This window comes from Sceloporus occidentalis, unplaced genomic scaffold (assembly GCF_023333645.1).
Source record: "Sceloporus occidentalis isolate IW3139 unplaced genomic scaffold, rSceOcc1.0.p SCAF_363, whole genome shotgun sequence".
NCBI classification, from domain to species: Eukaryota; Metazoa; Chordata; class Lepidosauria; order Squamata; family Phrynosomatidae; genus Sceloporus; species Sceloporus occidentalis.
In genome coordinates this window covers 217716-239602 of record NW_028317343.1, presented here as the reverse complement: position 1 = coordinate 239602, position 21887 = coordinate 217716, and the positions used below count along the sequence as shown (strand labels likewise).

The 21887-nt window shown below is 51.4% G+C and overlaps 2 protein-coding genes across 2 annotated transcripts; one reads left to right on the top strand and one right to left on the bottom strand.

The window, feature by feature from the left end:
* The first annotated feature begins 274 nt into the window (after positions 1–274).
* Positions 275–4363, top strand: LOC149273620 (cytochrome c1, heme protein, mitochondrial-like). Its single transcript, XM_089506087.1, has 7 exons — positions 275–361; positions 2346–2536; positions 2678–2804; positions 2904–3061; positions 3423–3583; positions 3824–3924; positions 4259–4363. The coding sequence occupies exons 1-7, from the start codon at positions 275–277 to the stop codon at positions 4361–4363; spliced, it is 930 nt and encodes a 309-aa protein (XP_089362213.1).
* A 2035-nt stretch (positions 4364–6398) lies between these two features.
* On the bottom strand, positions 6399–21517 carry LOC149273619 (ranBP-type and C3HC4-type zinc finger-containing protein 1-like). Its single transcript, XM_089506102.1, has 14 exons — positions 21326–21517; positions 19633–19816; positions 18812–18943; positions 17251–17392; positions 16949–17039; positions 16596–16833; positions 15913–16025; positions 15568–15744; positions 9100–9260; positions 7615–7726; positions 7266–7445; positions 7076–7174; positions 6642–6785; positions 6399–6479 (listed from the first exon to the last, which is right to left on the bottom strand). The coding sequence occupies exons 1-14, from the start codon at positions 21515–21517 to the stop codon at positions 6399–6401; spliced, it is 2046 nt and encodes a 681-aa protein (XP_089362228.1).
* Positions 21518–21887: the final 370 nt, after the last annotated feature.

The window sequence follows — 21887 nt, the reverse complement described above, 5'->3', positions numbered from 1 at the left end:
AACAGCCGCCATCTTGGTACACCCGCAGGAAATACATCCCCTGCCTGTAAATCATTTTTTTATTGATAATGGCGCTTACAGTTTTTATGCCGGTAGCTCTCGTGGCTGGTCCTGGCTTTTTAGACCTCTCGCACATCTGTATAGGTGTCCACTGCGAAAGGTGTAGCAACATGGCGGTAGGCCGCATTCAAAAGACGCACCAAGATGGCGGCAGGCGGAAGTTGTGTCAGAGCCGGTGTTGAGGGCGGAGCGATTTCCTCTCTTGCCGAGGAAGATGGCGGCGGCGTGTCTGGTGCTTCGGAGGTCGCTGAGGGCTGGTTTGCTACAGGGAGGCCGGGGGTCCTGGCCGGCCGCTCCTCAGGTACGAGGATTCCGGGGGCCGCAGGAAGTGGGGGCGCATCGAGGAAGGAGTAAGGACAGCCGGCATTGCGGGCCGGGTGTGACCGGGGCGCACTGAAGGTCACCTGGGGAGGAGAGAGGCCGCGGCTCGGGCAGCGCAGGGGATGGGGTCCGGGACTCACAGGCATGCTAGCGGGCCACTGGCACACGGGATTACGGGGGAAACATGGAAGGTGCAGGGAGAGGTCACAGAGGCAACAGGGTGACTCCTGCTGCCCTAGAGAGAGGAGACGGGGGCCACGGACGGGCTTCTCCCTGGGGCTACCGTGACAGGGCCCTCGTTATATAGCGATACAAGGAAAGGCTGTCAGTCACCCACTAAGGTCTTCTGTGTAGACGTTACTGGTCCTTGTGCTGCGGTTGCCATTTCAGTGTAGTTTGCTCTTTTGTCAAAGTAATAACATTGATTAGCAAAACGATGCAACGTAACCCGGCGCTGGCGTCCTGTAACGTCTCCCCGTGTCCCGTAACGTGTCCCGGCGCTGGCGTCCTGTAACGTCTTCCCGTGTCCCATAACGTGTCCCGGCGCTGGCGTCCTGTAACGTCTTCCCGTGTCCCATAACGTGTCCCGGCGCTGGCGTCCTGTAACGTCTTCCCGTGTCCCATAACGTGTCCCGGCGCTGGCGTCCTGTAACGTCTTCCCGTGTCCCATAACGTGTCCCGGCGCTGGCGTCCTGTAACGTCTTCCCGTGTCCCATAACGTGTCCCGGCGCTGGCGTCCTGTAACGTCTTCCCGTGTCCCATAACGTGTCCCGGCGCTGGCGTCCTGTAACGTCTTCCCGTGTCCCATAACGTGTCCCGGCGCTGGCGTCCTGTAACGTCTTCCCGTGTCCCGTAACGTGTCCCGGCACTGGCGTCCTGTAACGTCTTCCCGTGTCCCCGCGCTGGCGTCCTGTAACGTCTTCCCGTGTCCCGTAACGTGTCCCCGCGCTGGCGTCCTGTAACGTCTCCCCGTGTCCCATAACGTGTCCCGGCGCTGGCGTCCTGTAACGTCTCCCCGTGTCCCGTAACGTGTCCCGGCGCTGGCGTCCTGTAACGTCTTCCCGTGTCCCGGCGCTGGCGTCCCGTAACGTCTCCCCGTGTCCCGGCGCTGGCGTCCCGTAACGTCTCCCCGTGCCGGTGTCATCCGCTCAGCAGAAAGGTGCGTTGGGTTCTCATTGTTCTCGATCGCGTTGCTGGGTTCTAAGTGGTTCTGTGGCTGCCGGGGCTGCGTTATTGGCCGGTTATCATTCCGTAACCCAGCTGTAGTAGTCTGTGGCAGAGCCCTGGCTGAGGGTTGTGTGAGTTAGCTGCTGGGGTCGCCCTGTTAGTCGGTGCGGTGGGTTATGTGCGCTCCGTGGCCGGTGTCTGTTGGCTCGCGCTTCGTGCACGCGTGGCTGTTAGTATGTCGAGCCGACACGTGTGACACTTTGTCCCGTGAGTGTAAGTGACCTCTGCTGGGTTATGCAGGTTGCCGGTAAGTGACCTTAAAAGGCTGCGTGTGGCTAATTATATTGTGCCGGTGACTGTGTGCGTGCGCGCGTCGGTGCTCGGAAGAAGGTGCTGGTGACTGCGTGCGATCCTGCGAGTCAGAGCCTTGTGAGGTTTCCTCGCGGTTAGCGCGCTGCCGGTTCTGTGAACTTGGTTGACCTGAATGTACCGGCGATGTCTGGAGGGCGCAGGAGTCTGACCTTTATTACCAAGCGGGGCGAGCCGGAGGCCCCTAACTTGCGTCGCTCGCCATTCCAGAGCGTTGCAGCGGTATATATGGTCCATGCTGGCCCCTGCGTGATAACTCAGGGACAAATACCCCCCCCCCCCAACAGGAAAGGATGTTCTGATTTGTTTTCTTTTGTTGAGGCTGTAGATAAGTGGAACAGCCTCCCAGCAGAAGTGGTAGAGGCTGATACATTGAGGGTCTCGCTGACCCCCGTGATTCGTGGCTGACGCTCTGCATTGTTTTTCAGGCAAACGTGTCGTTTTCCTCGCTGTCCCGCGGCAGGAAGGCGGCTCTCTCCACGCTCGGCGTTCTCGTCGCTGGCGGCGCCGGATTAGCCTTCGCACTCCATAACTCCGTTAAAGCAAGCGAGCTGGAGCTGCACCCGCCAAGCTACCCCTGGAGCCACGGTGGAATGCTCTCCTCCCTGGACCACGCCAGGTAAGGGGCCCCGGGAGCCGTCGGGAGATACTTTATGGGGTAAAAGGAACCTGGACAATGTGAGGCCGACAGGGTGCGGGGGGCCTGGACTTCTAACGTTTAACTCCGCGTCCGCCGCTGACCGGCTCCTCTCTCCCGCAGCGTCCGTCGGGGTTACGAGGTGTACAAGCAGGTGTGTGCCGCCTGTCACAGCATGGAGTACCTGGCCTTCCGGAACCTGGTGGGAGTAACGCACACGGAGGCCGAGGCCAAGGCGCTGGCGGAGGAGGTGAGTGCTGGCGGTACCGGGTCGTGTGCGTGTCCGGTGTCGGGCCTGCCGGTCCGGGGTCAGCGTGTTGCTCACGCCCGCGCTGTCTTGTGTTTTCAGTACGAGATCCTGGACGGGCCGGATGAGAACGGGGAGATGTTCACCCGTCCTGGGAAGTTATCGGATCATTTTCCCAAGCCGTACCCCAACCCCGAGGCAGCGAGGGCCGCCAACAACGGAGCCCTGCCCCCCGACCTCAGCTACATCGTAAACGCCAGGTGAGTGTCGCGCACGTACCTGCCAATAGATGGTCTCCAAACATACTCGGTTTCCACGTGTCATGTGACTGCCCGTCACGTCGTCATAGCGATCCGTAACTCACTTTACATGGCATGTATTTATATAGCGCTGTTACTATATAGAACTTCAACATGCTTGTACAAGAGCCCTATTCCCAGGAGTTTATAATCTATTAGCAGTTTGAGAGGGGCTGCTTGGCTGAGGATGATGTGATTGTAGCTAGGGTGGATATGGAAAAGTCAGAGGCCGGAGATCTTGAAGGTGGGGAGGACGTGCTGGCTGAGGGTGCTGGGAGCACGCAGATTGTCCGCTGGTGTCACATAAGCCATTTCCTTGCAGACACGGCGGGGAGGATTACGTCTTCTCCCTTCTGACTGGATACTGCGACCCGCCGGCCGGGGTAACAATGAGGGAAGGCCTTTACTACAACCCCTACTTCCCCGACCAGGCCATCGGGATGGCACCACCGATTTACAACGAGATCCTGGAGTTTGGTGACGGTAAGGGCCGCGGCCGGTGAAGTGCTTGCGCTGTGCGATGGCTGGGCCCCAAACGGCAGCATGCGCGGAGCTCAATGATTGTCTCTGTAGAGATGTTGCTGGTAGATGATTGGGGGTCTGCCGCTCGTTAGATGGAGTGTAAAGTATTCGGCTGTACCTCCGGGGGGGGGGGGGGTTACCTGGACTCTGCTTGTGGCCCCTGAGGTGCAGTACATGATTAACCAGCTTTATGTCTCCCAGGAACGCCGGCCACCATGTCCCAGGTCGGTAAGGATGTCTGCACGTTCCTCCGGTGGGCGGCCGAGCCGGAGCACGATCACCGCAAGCTCATGGGCCTGAAAGTGAGTAATCCTGGGCGAAAAACCCAATTTATCTTTATGTCCGGTCTCTCCCATAAACGTGCCCCCTGTAGCACATGTATACAGTACCTGTGGGGGTATCTGGGGGCAGCAGTCACCCCCCAGGGTCACCGGGCTGCAAACCTCCAGAGGCCACGTGCAGCAAACGCCGATTACCACGCTGCTTCAGAGCTTACAATCCTATATGAATCGTTACCATGGAGATGGCGACTCTGACCAAGTATCCTGGGGCAAGGGTGGGATTATATAACGAGCCGGGGGGGTCTTCCAGTAAACCGTGAAGCCGTCACGCCAACGCTCTGCTCTCTCCGTACAGGTGATTATGATCACGTCCATCCTCATCCCCGTATTGTATTACATGAAGCGGCACCGCTGGAGCGTCCTCAAGTCTAGGAAGATCGCCTACAGACCCCCCCAATAACGGCAGCGATTGTCCAGGACCCCCGAGCACTCAGAGCCTCCATACCGCTCTACGCCTCCGCCGGAGAATGACGTGGACGATCGGACCTTTTCCTCCCCGCCGGGAGCCGGATGCTGCAGCCCGTGAACTCTGATCGTCGTGATATTAACCCCCGAGCTCCGCACCTCTAGGGTTCATCATTTTCTTTTTTTTTTCTTTTTTTGCTAAATCCATGATTTCATCCGCTTTGTCCACGATATTCCAGCGAGGGAGGAAAAGGGACTTATGGGGAGAATAACACGTGGTTTGGGAAAAACGTTTTGTGTCCATTCATTCCCGTTATGGGGAGTCTATTAAATTAAAATATTTCTTTTAAAACCATGCGGCTGCCGGGACTGAGTTATTAGCGGGATTTACCTCTCGGGGGTCTCTCGTCCCTGCTTACTGTCAGGAGCTCTGCCCCGGGGTGAAAGGGGAGGTAATTTAACATAGGAAAGTACCCCAGAGGTGACATTTGGGGAGGTGATGGGGCCCGAGGTACTGCCTTCAAACTATTCACTGTTTTATCAGGAAAGACTGAGGGGGCTCCATATGCCCGGCCTGGGGGGGGATGGTTAGACGTTTCAATACATTTAATGAAGGACAGGAGGGAAGTTAATTACAAGAGTCCGGCCAGAATCCGGCTTAGATATAATGCGAAGGGAGCTTTAGTGAGGGTAGATAAGTAGAACAGCCTCCCAGCAGAAGTGGTAGATACAATTTAAATGAAAGATGCATGGTTCCTGATTATGGTAACACTCAGGGATGAGGCTCAGGGCTGCCCCAACGCTTTTGGGAGGGCTTTGGCACATGATGGTTTCTCTCCCTGTGTGGAAAATCGGCCCTGAAGCTCTATAAGAGGGCGACTCTGTGACCGTTTAGTGAATCGAAATGATCAGTCGGGTAAAACTGCGGGGGAATTGGGGTGTTTTTTAAGAGGCTTAAATAACCCCTCCATCCCGTTAAACATCAGTTATGGAGCAGCTGGGTCGGAGGTATGGGGGGGGGGGGGGGGGGTTGGGCTCGGGGGATACGGAGAAGCAAAGCGGTTCCAGTAATTCCACTAAGGAAAAAAAACAGATCTGCCATTTTATTCCTCCAAACGACGGAAAACGTTCTGCGATTCCGGGTTTGGATCAGCAACGTGGCGTCTGTCTAATTCAACTACAAAAGTGGAACAGCAGCTTTAAACCTACGTGGGGCAGAGCTAAGGCTTTCCTAAGCACAGGATGAGCGGGGAGGAATAACAGCTGAGGCTGGAAAGCATTCTCTTCCGACGAGTCCGGCGGCTGATCCCCCAGGAGGCTCTGCAATGTTTTCTAAAAGCAACAAAATGTTTGAAAAATAAAAACACAAAGTACAAGAAACCACAAGTAATTTCCGAGGGGGGTATTTTATGAGACAAAAAACGAGAAAGGCAGCGGGCGATCGGCCCGTCGGGCGTGAAAATAAAGTCTTTTGGTTCGGTAACTTGTAGAGGCTTTTACCTGAGTTCTTAATGACGTTACATTATATCATTCCCACGAGGGGTTAATAGACACGGAAGTACCCGGGATCCCCTTCACGCTTGGCGGACGGCGCTCTGAGTGCGTGGAGTTCCGCGTCCCAAAACCAACCAATGAAAACAAAGCTTCATAATTCTCCATCTTCCACCAACTGCGTAACGTTACATTTATTCACAGAGAGGCGGCTGGAAGCCGGAGAGGATTCCGCGAGACGCGCGGCTCCGTTATTAAGAGAATATAATAATATGATACATCGTTAGTAACCCTTTCAGAGCCGGAGTGAGCTTCCTGTCGCGGGGTTAATGCTCACACGTTGGATCAGCGCTGTGCGGTTATCTATGATTGGCGGTAGAAGCGAGCGGGCAGAGCTATCGATGCGCCGCGGACACCGAAGTCCTTTAGTCCGTCTGACCGACTCTGACTTTTGACATTTAAACAATTATTAAACGCTATAAATTAAACAGATTGGGGTGAAATGTAATCGGGCTCCATGCGCGGCAGCGCCAGGGTCGTTAATGACAGTTCTGACACTTGGGGTCGCATCTCTTCCCGTTGACATTGCACCGGCAGCCTCCCGACGAGTCTCCGGGCCCCTGAGGACACAGAGGAGAGTTATATGGCCCTAAGCGGTCCCCGGGATGGGGGGCCCGGGGCAATTACCCTTCTGCCCCCCCACCTGGGGTGGATTATTAATATATATTTATTATGGGGGCGAGGGGTCTCGCTGTGTTAGTAGTAGAGGACGTAGGACTTACCAGGGGGCCCCAGCGAGGGCCCTTGGTGACCCAGCATATCTCGGTCTGGCACATGGTGCAGCGGATCCAGTCGCAGCCGTCTTTCTTCTGGACGATGATCTGGCACACGGGGCAGTACATGGCCTCCCCGGTCTGCACCAGCGTCTGCCGGGGGATCAGCGGGTTACCTGCCACGGCTTACAGAAGCCTGAAAGCCTCATTTATTGCCCCAATTTACACCCCAGGTTGGAGGGGATTCCATTTACCTTAAATACCCGGGAGGTTAAGGGCTTCCGCCTGCTCTCTGTGGCCCCACTTGTGGAATACATGACCCTGTCTTTTCCAGGTATAGAACGCGGGCCCCAGTCTCTGGCCCTATATTGGGAGTGTGGGCTCCTTTCTCTGGCCCCTAAGGACAGCACGGGCCCCTGGCTCCCAGAGGGGGGGGCTCCTACCTTCAGCATGTCGTTGGTCTGGCGGGCGGCGGCGTCGTTGAGGGCGCGGATACGCAGGTCGTCCTGATACTCGCGGCAGTTCATCCCGTTATGTATGGCCTGGAGGGGAGAACACGGAATCTCAGCGTGTAACACGGGGGCACCGGCACCGGGAAGGACGGGGGGGGGGGGGGGGCGCCGGGGCAGTTACCTTACATATGAGGCAGTTCTGGGCATAGCAGATGGGGCAAATGAACTCATTGACAGAGTCTTCGTAGATGCACCAGCCCTTGCAATCCGCCGTCCGGCAGTGGTAGCTGTTCTGACTCCTGCTTTCCGCCACAACCAGGCCGCGCTCCAGGAAGCGACTGTACTCATCCTGAGACACCAGCTACGGGAACAGAGGGATTTACTGCTGCCCCCGGCCCCTCCCCGGCCCCTCCAGCTCCCCATTCATCCTCCCAGCCCTTTTCTGCCCCCTTCGGCTTCCATCTCCCCTCTGATCCGCTGCCTTTAGTGCTGCGGAAGTTAAACTTCTGCCCGTTCAGCCGGAGACTCACCGCCCGGATCTCCCTCTGCTGCAGTTTGCTGTAACAGCCGTACACCTCGTCCCGGAACGGGCAGGAAACCTCCGGGTCCTCGCAGCAATTCACTACCTGCCGCAAACACTCCCTGCAACGGAGTCACCGTCACGTCACCCCCGCACCCTGTATACAGTGATATAACCCCCCGCACCCTGTATACAGTGATATTACCCCCCGCACCCTGTATACAGTGATATAACCCCCGCACCCTGTATACAGTGATATAACCCCCCGCACCCTGTATACAGTAATATACCCCCCGCACCCTGTATACAGTGATATAACCCCCCCCGCACCCTGTATACAGTGATATAACCCCCCCCGCACCCTGTATACAGTGATATTACCCCCCGCACCCTGTATACAGTGATATAACCCCCCGCACCCTGTATACAGTGATATAACCCCCCGCACCCTGTATACAGTGATATTACCCCCCGCACCCTGTATACAGTAATATAACGCCCCGCACCCTGTGTACAGTAATATTACCCCCCGCACCCTGTATACAGTGATATAACCCCCTGCACCCTGTATACAGTAATATTACCCCTCAGCGCTGTATACAGTAATATAACCCCCCAGCTCTGTATACAGTAATATAACCCCCCCAGCGCTGCATACAGTAATATAACCCCCAGCTCTGTATACAGTAATATAACCCCCAGCACTGTATACAGTAATATACCCCCCAGCTCTGTATACAGTAATATAACCCCCAGCTCTGTATACAGTAATATAATCCCCCCCCATGACAAAAACCTCTCATTTTCTCCCAATAAACCCCCTTTATCTGCAGTCCTGGAGCCGCCGTTGCTGTCAGTCATGTGATATTTTGGGTGACTTTCTCGGCTTAAACCCCACACTGAGCTGATGCTTTATGGCAATGCTAATGAAGTCCGTCCTCTCTAGACTTTCATTAGTCAGAGAGTCCAACTGGGTGATTAACACTGAGGCATTCTATTGCTCCCCACAGGCAGTATAATAAGGAGTCGGGGTGTTTAGTAGATCGGGTGTTAGATAACGGAGTGAGAATCATCCAGAAGGGTAATTTTGTCATTGCCGATTAACATTACTGTGACATCACTGGGTTTATGCTGTAGAATTTATAAACTATGAAGTGATTTTTAGGTCGCCATAGCAACTATTTATCATAAAATCCCCAATTGGTGTAGAAGGATTGACTTCCATATAAACTATTAATATAGCAAAACGTGACCTTGTCTTAGATTCAGGAGCCTTATGTTTATTACCCTCACTGCATTATCCACTACCACTTCTCCTGGGAGGCTGTCCCACTTATCTACCCCCCCTCAGTAAAGTAAAACTTCCTTCCATCCCATCTCTGCCTCTTGTGTTAGATTCCGGTCTCGTTGTACCTTTTCTCCTCCGCAGCGTATATATGGAAGGTTATAAGGAGTGGGTGACGGAGTTTGGGGGTCTCGGCGGGCTGCCTCTTACCTGCAGAAGCTGTGGAGACATTCGCGCAGCAGCACGCCGTCTCCCGCCGGGGTTTCCGTGAAGCAGATCCGGCACTCGATGGCCTCCTGGTTTGGGATCAGAACTTCGCTGTCCAGTTGTAGAAGGTGCAGGAAGTTCTGGCGTCGCTCTTCCTCCAGCACCTTGGAGGGAACACACAGGGGCACAATGACCACCCCGCTGCCCACAACACACAGGGTAGGGTATAACACGCAGTGACCGGCCCTGGGGGGATTAACACCCTGCAGTTATAGTAACACTGAATCTCAGGACTCGAGTCTAAGTCTCCCCAGCACACAAAGTGATGGCCAAGAGTCTGATGGAGCAATCGGGACTCTCTGACTACTGAAAGTCTATGGAGGGACGGACTTCATTGGCATCGCCATAAAGCATCAGCTCAGTGTGGAAAGTCACCCCAAATATCACACGACTGACAACAATGGCAGCTCCAGGCCTGCAGATACAGCGCCGGGGGTGGTGGTGGTGGGGGGGTTAAATGACTGTATACAGCGCTGGGGGGTTATATTACTGTATACAGCGCTGGGGGTATACTACTGTATACAGCGCTGGGGGGTTATATTACTGTATACAGCGCTGGGGGGTTATATTACTGTATACAGCGCTGGGGGTGATATTACTGTATACAGCGCTGGGGGGTTATATTACTGTATACAGCTCTGGGGGGTTACATTACTGTATACAGCGCTGGGGGGTATATTACTGTATACAGTGCCGGGGGTATTACTGTAATTCATGTATTCCCATGCAGCTGATCACCCCCTGCACTGCTGTAGTTATAGCGCCCTCTAGCAGCGCCCTGGATATATGCAGATAAATACACAGCCGCGCGGAGAATATAATTTCACTTTATTGCTAAACTGCAGATGTAGAAAAATACAGAATCTGTTCCCCGAATAAAGGGGCAGGAGGAGGGGGGGGGAGTTCAATTGGGGGAAAAAGACCTTTTCTTCACAAAAATATACAGTGTATTTTAAAGACAGAAAAATATATAGAAAGCAAAACATGACATTCCAGCCTGACATAAAGTGCATTTCTCTTGGACATTTGTGCAGTGACCGGCAGTCCAGCAGCAGTGGCACCAAACACTTTGTACTGATATCTAAGCATGCGCGGCTTCCCTGACATATCGTATATCAAGAATACGGAGACCATCGTCCGTACCCCGTATCAGACTATAAGACCCCCACCTGCACACTATGGGGCAACTACAGCCACATCCATACACGCATGTACTATAATTCCTAAAGGCCATCCCACCTATCTCACGCCGCCAGCTTCTAACGAACCTCTAAACACTCAGAACGTTCCCAAGAATAAAATCAAGCTTCATAGTCATGTGACAAAAAAACGCCTGCTCTGATTGGCAGCCCCATGGACGCTTCCGTGTCGCTTTTAATGTGATAAACATCAGCAGAAGTTATTCTTTCCGCTGCGGATTTCATTTGCTTAAATGATTTTGCCCGAGTGGGACAGCAGCTTTAAAACAGCAGGGCACAGAATTACAGGAAGCGATTTGCCTGGAGGGGCAACACAATAGGGGGCGGGTCTTACAGAGACAAGATGGACGCCTGCGTGTGTGGTTTTCCAGAAGGGTAAAATCAGAAGAGTTAAGTAAATTCCATGCTTTTACTGTAACACTTTATTATTGTTAATTAATGACTTATATGGCACCACCACACGACATGGTGCTGTACAACACTTCAAAACTAAAAGAAAAATCACTAATACTTTCCAGGACGTCTTCACATTAAAGGCGGCTTTTTATACAGCGACATCCTGAAAACTGCTAAAAAAGAAACATTTGGGCGATTTTAGGAAGTATTTTTTCCCCAGCTTCGTATCAATAATCTTCCAAAGTTAGAACAAGCAAGCGAAAGAACAGATCTTTTGGGGTAAAATCATTTTAAAAGTAGTTTTCAAACACTCTACTTTTTTGTACCTAAGCAGCTTTTTGCAAGAAAATACATAAAAAAAAACAATGTTAAAAAAAACTAAGGAACTCAAGTGCATAAAGATAACATAACCCCTAGCAGCAACACCCCAATAACGAGAGAGACTGACGAGAATTAAAGTGAGGCTCAGACCCCCACACAAATAAAGTGTAAGCCTCGCTACCCAGCCATCCACAGATCCACAGCCAATCAAATCTGTATTTTTCTACTACTACTTTCTGCACGGACTTCATTGCTTTTTACCGCATGCAAATCGGTGCAGGCATTCCCGAGTTATTGGGAGTTAGAAAATGAGACTTCCTCTCGTAACTCCTCCCCCGGCTGCCTCTACTGAGACAGGAAGTGTACGCAGGAACGCCCCGCACGTGAAAAATAGTGTTTCCTGCTATTAAAATGGGGAATGATTTACAGGATAAAAATGATCAGGAAAGAGAGGAGAGAGAAGAGCGAGACGGGGGAGGGGAGAGAAAGATGGGGGAGGGGAGAGAAAGATGGGGGAGGGGAGAGAGAGGGGATGTATCTAAATACATAAAGAAATTTTACTATAAAGGATCAGAGGTTTATTTTAGGAGGAGAAAAGTTACAAGAAGAGACCTGAATCCAACACTAGAGAGTCAGAGACTGAGATGGAATGGAAGGTTTTACTTTACTGAGAGGGGTAGATAAGGAGAACAACCTCCCAGCAGAGGTGTTAGAGGGTAATACAGCGAGGGGATTAAACATGCATGGGATAGACATACGGCTCCTGAATCCAAGACAAGACCAACGACTAATTAAGGTTTGAGTCTTTGCAGCAGGAGAAACAGGCGACTAGACGGGGGCCGGATGGGGCCGACCTGCTTGCAGGTTCCAGATGCAGTAGAAACAGTCGGCGGGATCTCATTCTTCTGATTCTAGTAACTAAAGTGCAGCCGCATTGATTTCTGTGCAGTAAAATCCAACATTGTCCGTGCATTTAACATAAAAACGGGTGCAGGGGCAAAAACCCTCCGTCCAATAAGAAATCTGCGAATTCCTCCGTCGCTCCAGGAGTCCCTGAAGAAAGGACACCGAGCAGGTTTACTGGACTATTACCATAGTATTACTATAAACTCCCTACACCCGAAATACTCATTACATATAAATACTAAACACTCCGGCCGCAACAACCGCTGCTCAGGGTACGAGGTAATATAAATCACTCCGGTCACCTGACAGCGCCAGAAAGCGTGACAGAGAGACGTCCCCGAATCCCACTACTGTGACAGCGTGGCCCCCAGTATCACACACACACCGGCAATACTATTAGTGTAGAGATATGACATCAACGAGAAATAAAACAGTAAATATAACATCAACTGTAATGGAGAAGGTGCTGAACACCAACTGCCACAGACTGTGGTGACAACTCGGGGGGGGGGGGGGGGTATTCTATCAACTGACAGAGAGCTTGTGTGACTTCAACTGCGGGAGTCACCGAGGAGGCTACGCGTGGAGCGGTTGGGGCTCTGGCCCTCGGGACGGATATAATTCCGACATCAACCGCCCGAGAGGCTCATCCCGTTGTTTTTATAAATTATGATTCCTGAGATCAGACTGAGTACCAACAACCCCCGCGTTACCCTGAGGCCACGCCCCGCCGCTAACGGCCAATCACATTCATAATCACGCTAAACGTGACCGAGATTTCTCCAACACGTCGAGGATTAAAAAAAAGTGTAGAAAAGTAGGATTTGTTATATTTTCCCCGCCGCCCGAGTCAGGAATTCAAACTGATCCGCAGAGCTGACAGTCAGATGATCAGATCCTCCATTAAGCTCAGACGAAGCTTCGCTACCGGTCCGCGGAAAGCCGGCTTTGGCTCTAGAGCCGTCTGTATGGTGAGAGGGCCGAGGGGGGCCACGCTTTGTCTAGCGTACATGACAAATCAGAGCCCCCCCCCCGGTGCCGCGGCGGAGGAGCCCGGGGCCCTCAGCAGAGCTCTGCACACAGATAGACAAATTCTTCCAGAGAAGTGGAATTCTGATCGGGGGCTTCTCTCCTTCCCTTCCCCTGTGAGACCAAAACACAAGAAAGAAAGAAGAGAAGAGTTTCGTCAGAAAGGATTATTTCCCAAAACGCTCAGAATTTAAACAAACAGCGCAGGATCCATCGCTACAGCCTCCTACCCGCAGAGCATCACCCCTAACAGAGACCCTACAGCCTCCTACCCGCAGAGCATCACCCCTAACAGAGACCCTACAGCCTCCTACCCGCAGAGCATCACCCCTAACAGAGACCCTACAGCCTCCTACCCGCAGAGCATCACCCCTAACAGAGACCCTACAGCCTCCTACCCGCAGAGCATCACCCCTAACAGAGACCCTACAGCCTCCTACCCGCAGAGCATCACCCCTAACAGAGACCCTACAGCCTCCTACCTGCAGAGCATCACCCCTAACAGAGACCCTACAGCCTCCTACCCGCAGAGCATCACCCCTAACAGAGACCCTACAGCCTCCTACCCGCAGAGCATCACCCCTAACAGAGACCCTACAGCCTCCTACCCGCAGGGCATCACCCCTAACAGAGACCCTACAGCCTCCTACCCGCAGAGCATCACCCCTAACAGAGACCCTACAGCCTCCTACCCGCAGAGCATCACCCCTAACAGAGACCCTACAGCCTCCTACCTGCAGAGCATCACCCCTAACAGAGACCCTACAGCCTCCTACCCGCAGAGCATCACCCCTAACAGAGACCCTACAGCCTCCTACCCGCAGAGCATCACCCCTAACAGAGACCCTACAGCCTCCTACCCGCAGAGCATCACCCCTAACAGAGACCCTACAGCCTCCTACCCGCAGAGCATCACCCCTAACAGAGACCCTACAGCCTCCTACCCGCAGAGCATCACCCCTAACAGAGACCCTACAGCCTCCTACCTGCAGAGCATCACCCCTAACAGAGACCCTACAGCCTCCTACCCGCAGAGCATCACCCCTAACAGAGACCCTACAGCCTCCTACCCGCAGAGCATCACCCCTAACAGAGACCCTACAGCCTCCTACCCGCAGAGCATCACCCCTAACAGAGACCCTACAGCCTCCTACCCGCAGAGCATCACCCCTAACAGAGACCCTACAGCCTCCTACCCGCAGAGCATCACCCCTAACAGAGACCCTACAGCCTCCTACCTGCAGAGCATCACCCCCCCAAAAAAAAAACAGCGGATAAACAGCCTTCCTTCAAACACAGTCCAGCTTTATTGCATTTTGTGAATATAACACAGGGTTTCACAGACAGACACTTCGTCTCGGGGCTCTTCCTATAAACCTCGACCCGCCGGTCGTTTGCCACAAGGACAGGGCCCTGACGGGTTTATAGTCATTAACGTCTCTATGATCCACAGAGCGGGGGGCGCAGCGATAGGAAGCTCTCCAGTGTTTAGAACGTTGGCTCTAATTACAAAGATAAAGCTCTTTTTTTTGTAATTTGGTGCGTATTTTACAAAAATAAATAAATCCATTATATACACGAAGCGATATGATCATCCGACACGGTAACTTGCAGTTATGATGTCATACGCAGCAGTAATACCTGGTGACACGCGTGTGATTGGCTATGTAGTGATACCCCCAATATAATCAGATTGGGGGCGGAAATAAAATCTTCTGGTTCTGCGGAAATCCCGATTTTGGCCCCAAATCTTTTCTCGCACAGGGTCCGGACTCTTGGTCGCGCATGAAGTCGCGCTCCGGCCGCAGAGCTGGATTCGGGGCGACATCAAACTATCTGTAGGGGCTCAGTCTGGGTGGGTGATAACAGGGAACCTTCAAAATTCACTCCCATGACACTCAGACCGAAAAGCCCACAAACGTTCTCTCAAACGCGTGTGCCGACTACCGATGCCGATCATGCAAATTCTACGCGTCGAATAGAACCAGAAAGGATGAAATTTCACCGACATGCCCAGAAACCCAATGCTCTAAACCTCTACACGCACACACCTCGAGGGCCTCCGCTCATAGAGAAGGTAGGGTGGTCGCCCCGTCTAACGGTATAGAGGGTGGCACGCTGTGAATTAGTGCCTCCTGGTACCCTCATCGCTTCCAGCTGCAGAAAATGTGCTGAGATTCAGCAGGAAGTAACCAAGAGCAGGAAATGCTCCTCGTGGGCGGGGCATTTCCTGCTCTCAGGAGGAAGTAAATGAGAGCGGAAATGCCCCGCCCACGAGGAGCCCTGAGCCTTTATATGCTACCTGCCTAGGAACCGATTCTCTAAAATCTGCTAACTCAAGGCTGTATGAAGTGTGCGGGTGTATTTATTTATTTATTGCAGTGGGGGGCTCATAACATTGGTGTGTGGGGTCAGGCAGTAACTATTTATGGAGATATTTTCCCCAAAATCCACTAAATTCTTTTTTTTCGGTTACTGAAACAAAAACACATTTAAAGACGCCCTTTGCATGCACCGTGCAGCAGAAGGTGAGCACATGCGCAGCCCTGTCTCCCTGTACCTTTTCATACTGCCGGATGCTCTCTTTTTCCTGCTGTATTCTCCTCTTTTCCGTTTCGTCGGGTTTGTATCTCTCCGGAATCACGTAGTCGTCGGGGCGGTCAGCGCTGCACATTTCACAGCCCGGCCGCGTGGGCTTATTAATAAAGGTGCAAATCGGGCACGACCAGCCCTCCGTCTGCAGAGAAAAAAAACAACAGATATTACCTTAAAGGGGCAGAAAAAAGATCCAGGCCTTCATACAAATCCCATATATACTATACAAAAGCTTCAACGATTCGGCAAGACGTCAGACACCCAGTAACTGCCTCCTTCCCGAAGCGGAACCTGCATATATGATACGTACCTGAACCGGTGATGGGGGGTGGCACTGACCCGGGACCCCCGGGCGCTTGGAACTTCGGGAAACATTTTCTGTGTTGACATTTTCACTGATTTCTGGCCTCAAACTGAGTGAAACTAGAAGAAAAAAAGAACACAAAACTGGTGAGATCCGGCACCAATCTGAGCCCCCCCCATCATACCGGCATATCCGTGTTCTGTGCTGATCACGTCAGATACCTTAAATCTATCCTCCCAATACTCTCAGCCAGCATCCTCATTCTGCATTCTTCCGGCACGACATAAAAACACATTTGCACATCGGCCCCCATCCGGCCCGTCTACTCCCCCGATGTAACGACTCAAACCTTAATCAGTCGTTGATCTCGTCTTAGATTCAGGAGCCGTATGTCTATCCCATGCATGTTTAATCCCCTCGCTGTATTACCCTCTACCACCTCTGCTAGGAGGCTGCTCAACTTATCTACCACCCGCTCAGTAAAGTAAAACTTCTGGTCCATCTCATCCTCTGCCCGTCTACTGTTGGATTAGGTCTCTTGTCCTACTTTGTTATAATTCTTATATAACATGAATAAAGGATAACTTGCTTTGTGGCACAAAGGGTTAACGTTACCCCGCGTCCCGTACAACGAGCAGCCCCGTGACACACAGCTCGGCGCCAGGAGACCCTGCGGCATCGGCACTCACCGTTGATTGGGGCCGGTCCGCTCGGGGGCGCGGGCAGGTAGGGCGCGGAGTGGAAGGCGTTGCTCTGGTACTGGTCGTGAGGCCCGAGGTTTCCCTGCCTGGCTGAGATCAGGTAGAGGAAGGCCGTGTCGCCGTCACGCTTTATCCCGTAGGAAGCCACGCTCCGGCCGTCCGCGCACAGACACTGCCCGATAATCCAGCGCTGAATACTCGGGTGGAAGCGGAACTCCCGATAGATCTGGAGTATGACGGGAGAGTTAACGTGTCACGTGATCACCCTGGCACACGTCTAACCGGTACAGGCCTGTTACATACACACACACGCTGTACACGCTCCCCGCGCACGCACGTACCTGCTGTTTCAGCATGGCTATCGTCGTGTGGCTTTGAACGAAAGTGGAGATATTCACCGAGCCGGACGCATCTTCAACGCCTATCTTCATGCTACGGAAACAAAACACCATCACCGGCTCCTGCGCAGCCCGCGCACTTCTCCGTTAACCCTTTATACCCATTATTACCCCACCAATGGTGTATCAGGAGATGACTTGCCTGGGGCCTGGCCTGGCCTCGGCTTCAAACAACAGGTTGTGCTTTAGCAGATACTTCATAAGTTACGACGTGTTAAGGATGATGGGAGTCTGGTGCCACTTACTGGATGTTACTCTTGGGGTAGGAGTGCGGCTTCGGCTGGATGTGGAGCGGAGTCCTCTGCTTGGCCAGCGCCGCCGCGTACCGGGTAGCCAGCTGCTCGTCTCCGCACTCTATGGCTCGACTGAGCCGCTGGGCCAACTCCTCTGCAACAAAACAATAGGCAGGGCATGTAACGGAGGTAAAGCCCGAGAAAAGCCCCAGTCACATGACACGGCATCCACTTTATAAAGCCTCCCAAGCAATGCTGGGATACAACGCGCATGTACAGACTGGTGGAGAAGGCCATTTTAGCTTTTACCGGTCCAGATGCAGATCCCTTCATGTTCTAAACACTTTCTTTGTCTCACAGAAACCGGCCCCATCCGGCCCCCATTTCTCCGGCTGTAAAGACTCAAACCTTAATCAGTTGTTGGTCTCGTCTTAGATTCAGGAGCCGTATGTCTATCCCATGCATGTTTAATACCCTCGCTGTATTAACCTCTACCACAGGGCTCGACAAATCCCAGGCGCCAGGTCGCCATGGCGACAGAGAATTTTGTCCTGGCGCCTAGGTTTTGTCAGCCTCTTACATCCATAAAAAAATGTGGATGTAAGAGGCTGAGTCACCACACGGGGGCGCTGCTGCTGCTGTCTGCCCAGGAGTCTGGGCAGACAGCACAGCCACTCAGAGCCCGCCCCCCGAGCCTGAGATCCCTCCCACGGAGTGATCCTGTAGGCTGAAACCGCGGTTGCTGTTAAACCAGCAATCGTGTTATCAGCTGCCACAGGCAGCTTCAGGGAAGGGGGTTGTGTGTTGATTGGTTCCCCACACAAGTGTGGGGACCTGACCCAACACCCCCCTGCTGCCTGATCGCTCCATGAGAGCGACAGTGCAGCGTTAACCCCTTCAATGCCGCGGCATTTAGGGGTTAATTCCCGTTTTGTACGAGCCCCCACAAGCCCTTTGATGATTCCTGTAGGTATGGAAGCCTACAGCCGTCATCAGAGACTCCCCCCTGCAATGGCTGCTCTATAGACCAGCAATTGAGTGCCAGAGGCAGCTTCAGGGAAGGGGGAGAGGGCTCTTTGGTCTCCACATGAGTGTGGACACCAGCCCCAACACCCCCCTGCTGCCTGATCGCTCCATGAGAGCGACAGTGCAGCGTTAACCCCTTCAATGCCACACTTGTGTATGACATTCGTGGCATTGCAGGGGTTAACATTTTTCCCCACAAGCTTGTGGGGACTAAATATCAGTCAATGCTATGCTCCAATGGAACATCAGCATCGAAAGAGTTAAAAAAAAAAAAATTAATAATAAAAAAAAAACAGCACTGACCTGAAAGTCCAGGGCGCTTCCAGGTCAAACGCTGTGAGTTTAGTAAGTGGGCTGATGATCAGATCCCTCCTAACCAACTGTTAGTTTAAAAAAATCCTGGCTCCTAACTTTTTTACCTGGCGCCTAGATTCACAACAAATTTGTCAAGCCCTGCTCTACCACCTCTGCTGGGAGGCTGTTCCACTTATCTCCCCCCTCTCAGTAACGTAAAGCACTGAAACAAGAAGCCAGGCGTCTCCTCTACCTTTGGCATGGAAGTCCGTGGGCTCCACTGGAATCTCTGGGGCCACGGAAAGCGATCTAAATGCGCTGGTGATGGCTGCGGTCGCAGGCTTATCCAGTATGGCTTTCAAAGTGTTATCCTGACCCTGCGAAGCTGCTGAGAACAGAGAGAGGCAGACTGTAAGGACCACATATTTATAGCACGCGTGACACACGCCATAACAACAGGCTATAACATATATATATAGTAATATAATATATGTAACATACATACCATAATACACGATTATACACCAGCACAGGATAACATTGTTGGTGTGGATTATACCCAGTGTCACTACTGCGCATGCTCGATAAAGCTCTCTGGCTTTATCCGGAAGGGCCGACATGGAGGAAATAAGTAATATAACTAGTACCCGGGTTGATGTTGTTATAACCAGGCCGGCTTTTCCTTCTCTCAGTACGTGAAACCGCTCCTGGGGGTTATATCACACACTTAAAGATCTAAATAAGGCGGCCAAATCCGCCACCTAGCGCCCGACTTTCCACCCCGATGTGAGGGGTCTCGGTAACTGGGGGTCTAACTAAAGCAGGTACAATGAAGAAGAAGAAAAATAAATGAAGGGGGTCCAAGGACAAACTTTTATGGCAACTGGGCAAATTCCAACAAGCGCATGCGATTTCCTGAGACTGTGTTTTAGAAGCCGGCGGCGGCCGCGATCTGCTAGCCAGGGGGGCCACCAACTCAACTTCAAAGGACATTCTATGAAGGACGGGACACGCTTCGGCTCGCTAAATAAGGATCGGAATACTAGAAAACCGTCACGTGACATCATCACCCACCTTTCCGAGCCTCTCGCAGAGAGCTACTGACCACCGTCCACCACTTCTGGGCTTCTCGTTCGTCATCAAAGTTAAAGCTCATGGGGCCGCCGGTTTCCCCGGGGCCCGTTAGCTCCGTTAGCTCGTGGCACCACAAGCTCTTCAGCTCGTACGAGATATCCTTCAGCTTAAAAACCTCAACCACCTAAAAAACAAAAGCGACAGGAGAAACGTCATCCATCTCAACCGTATCAGACTTTCAGCGATGTCACTCAGCAGCTTCCAACCACTCGGTCGGCCCTTTTCTGACGGGGGATAGAGAGGCTGCCGGCTGATTGTTTACATAACAGCAGAACCAGAATAAATTATTTATTAATTATCCAAAACGTATAATCCGCACCACGCATTATATATATACACACACATAGTATGTCAGTATAATTAGTATATATATGTATATAGTATGTCATTATAATTAGTATATATATATATATATATAATATGTCAGTATAATTAGTATATATATATATTTATATAGTATGTCAGTCTAATTAGTATATATATATATGTATATAATATGTCAGTATAATTAGTATATATATATTTATATAGTATGTCAGTATAATTAGTATATATATATTTATATAGTATGTCAGTATAATTAGTATATATATGTATAGTATGTCATTATAATTAGTATATATATATTTATATAATATGTCAGTATAATTAGTATATATATATGTATATAATATGTCAGTATAATTAATATATATATGTATATAATATGTCAGTATAATTAGTATATATATATATATGTATATAATATGTCAGTCTAATTAGTATATATATATGTATATAATATGTCAGTATAATTAGTATATATATATATATATAATATGTCAGTATAATTAGTATATATATATATGTATATAATATGTCAGTATAATTAGTATATATATATATGTATATAATATGTCAGTATAATTAGTATATATATATATGTATATAATATGTCAGTATAATTAGTATATATATATATATGTATATAATATGTCAGTATAATTAGTATATATATATGTATATAATATGTCAGTATAATCAGTATATATATGTATATAATATGTCAGTATAATTAGTATATATATATATATGTATATAATATGTCAGTATAATTAGTATATATATATATGTATATAATATGTCAGTATAATTAGTATATAGTAATTACATGTATTCACAGATTCAACAGGAAAAGGGACGGGATGGTGTTTGTTACGATAAATTTGGTTACAAAAGGGTTAAAATCTAAAAAGCAAGTGGAACAGCAGCTTTTCCTGTTAGTAACAGGAGGATTCAAAGGGGAAAGGGGTATTATGAGGGGTGAGGGTAACGTCAAGGGTAAAAGCTATTACCATGGGGGGTAGTGTCAGGGGTGACAGGTGTTACAGGGGGGTTGTGTCAGGGGTGACAGGTGTTACAGGGGGGTTGTGTCAGGGGTGACAGGTGTTACAGGGGGGTTATGTCAGGAGTAACCGATATTGGGGGGGGTTATGTCAGGAGTAACCGGTATTACGGGAGGGGGGTAATGTCAGGGGTAACCGGTATTACGGGAGGGGGGTAATGTCAGGAGTAACCGGTATTATAGTAAGAGGCAGCCCCAGGCACTGGCCGGGGTACACACACCGCTCCCGGGGCCCCTGCGGTTGCTCACCGTGCCAGCCGGACCCCTGGGGCCTTCACTCCGCCGAACTAACAGCCGGAAGTCCACGGGCCTGTCTGGTTCCACACTCAACTGCAAAAGTACATTGTCCCGGTCGCTCCCCGGAGCCTCCCGCCAGGCCCAGGCCGACATCAGCACGGTGGGCAGCGGCTCCATATTAGGCCCGGGGGCACCGCTCGCCATCGGCTGCCGGGGAGGGACAAATCTCACTGGGCCCGGGCTACACGAAACTCCGAGGCTGCGCGCACTGCTGGGCCCAGCGCCGCCTGCCGGGCGGATACCTGCACTGCAACCGGGTCAGGAAAAGGAAACTCCTGTCGAACAGGAAGTGGTACTGCAACCGGGATTAGGGACAGGAGCATGCTGTTCAAGGGAGTGGTACTGCAACCGGGATCAGGGACAGGAGCATGCTGTTCAAGGAGTGGTACTGCAACCGGGATCAGGGACAGGAGCATGCTGCTCAAGGAGTGGTACTACAACTTGTCCTGGCGCCACCTTGCCTGGAAGAGAGCGGTACTGCACCTGGAACTAGGGACAGGAGCTGGTACCAAAA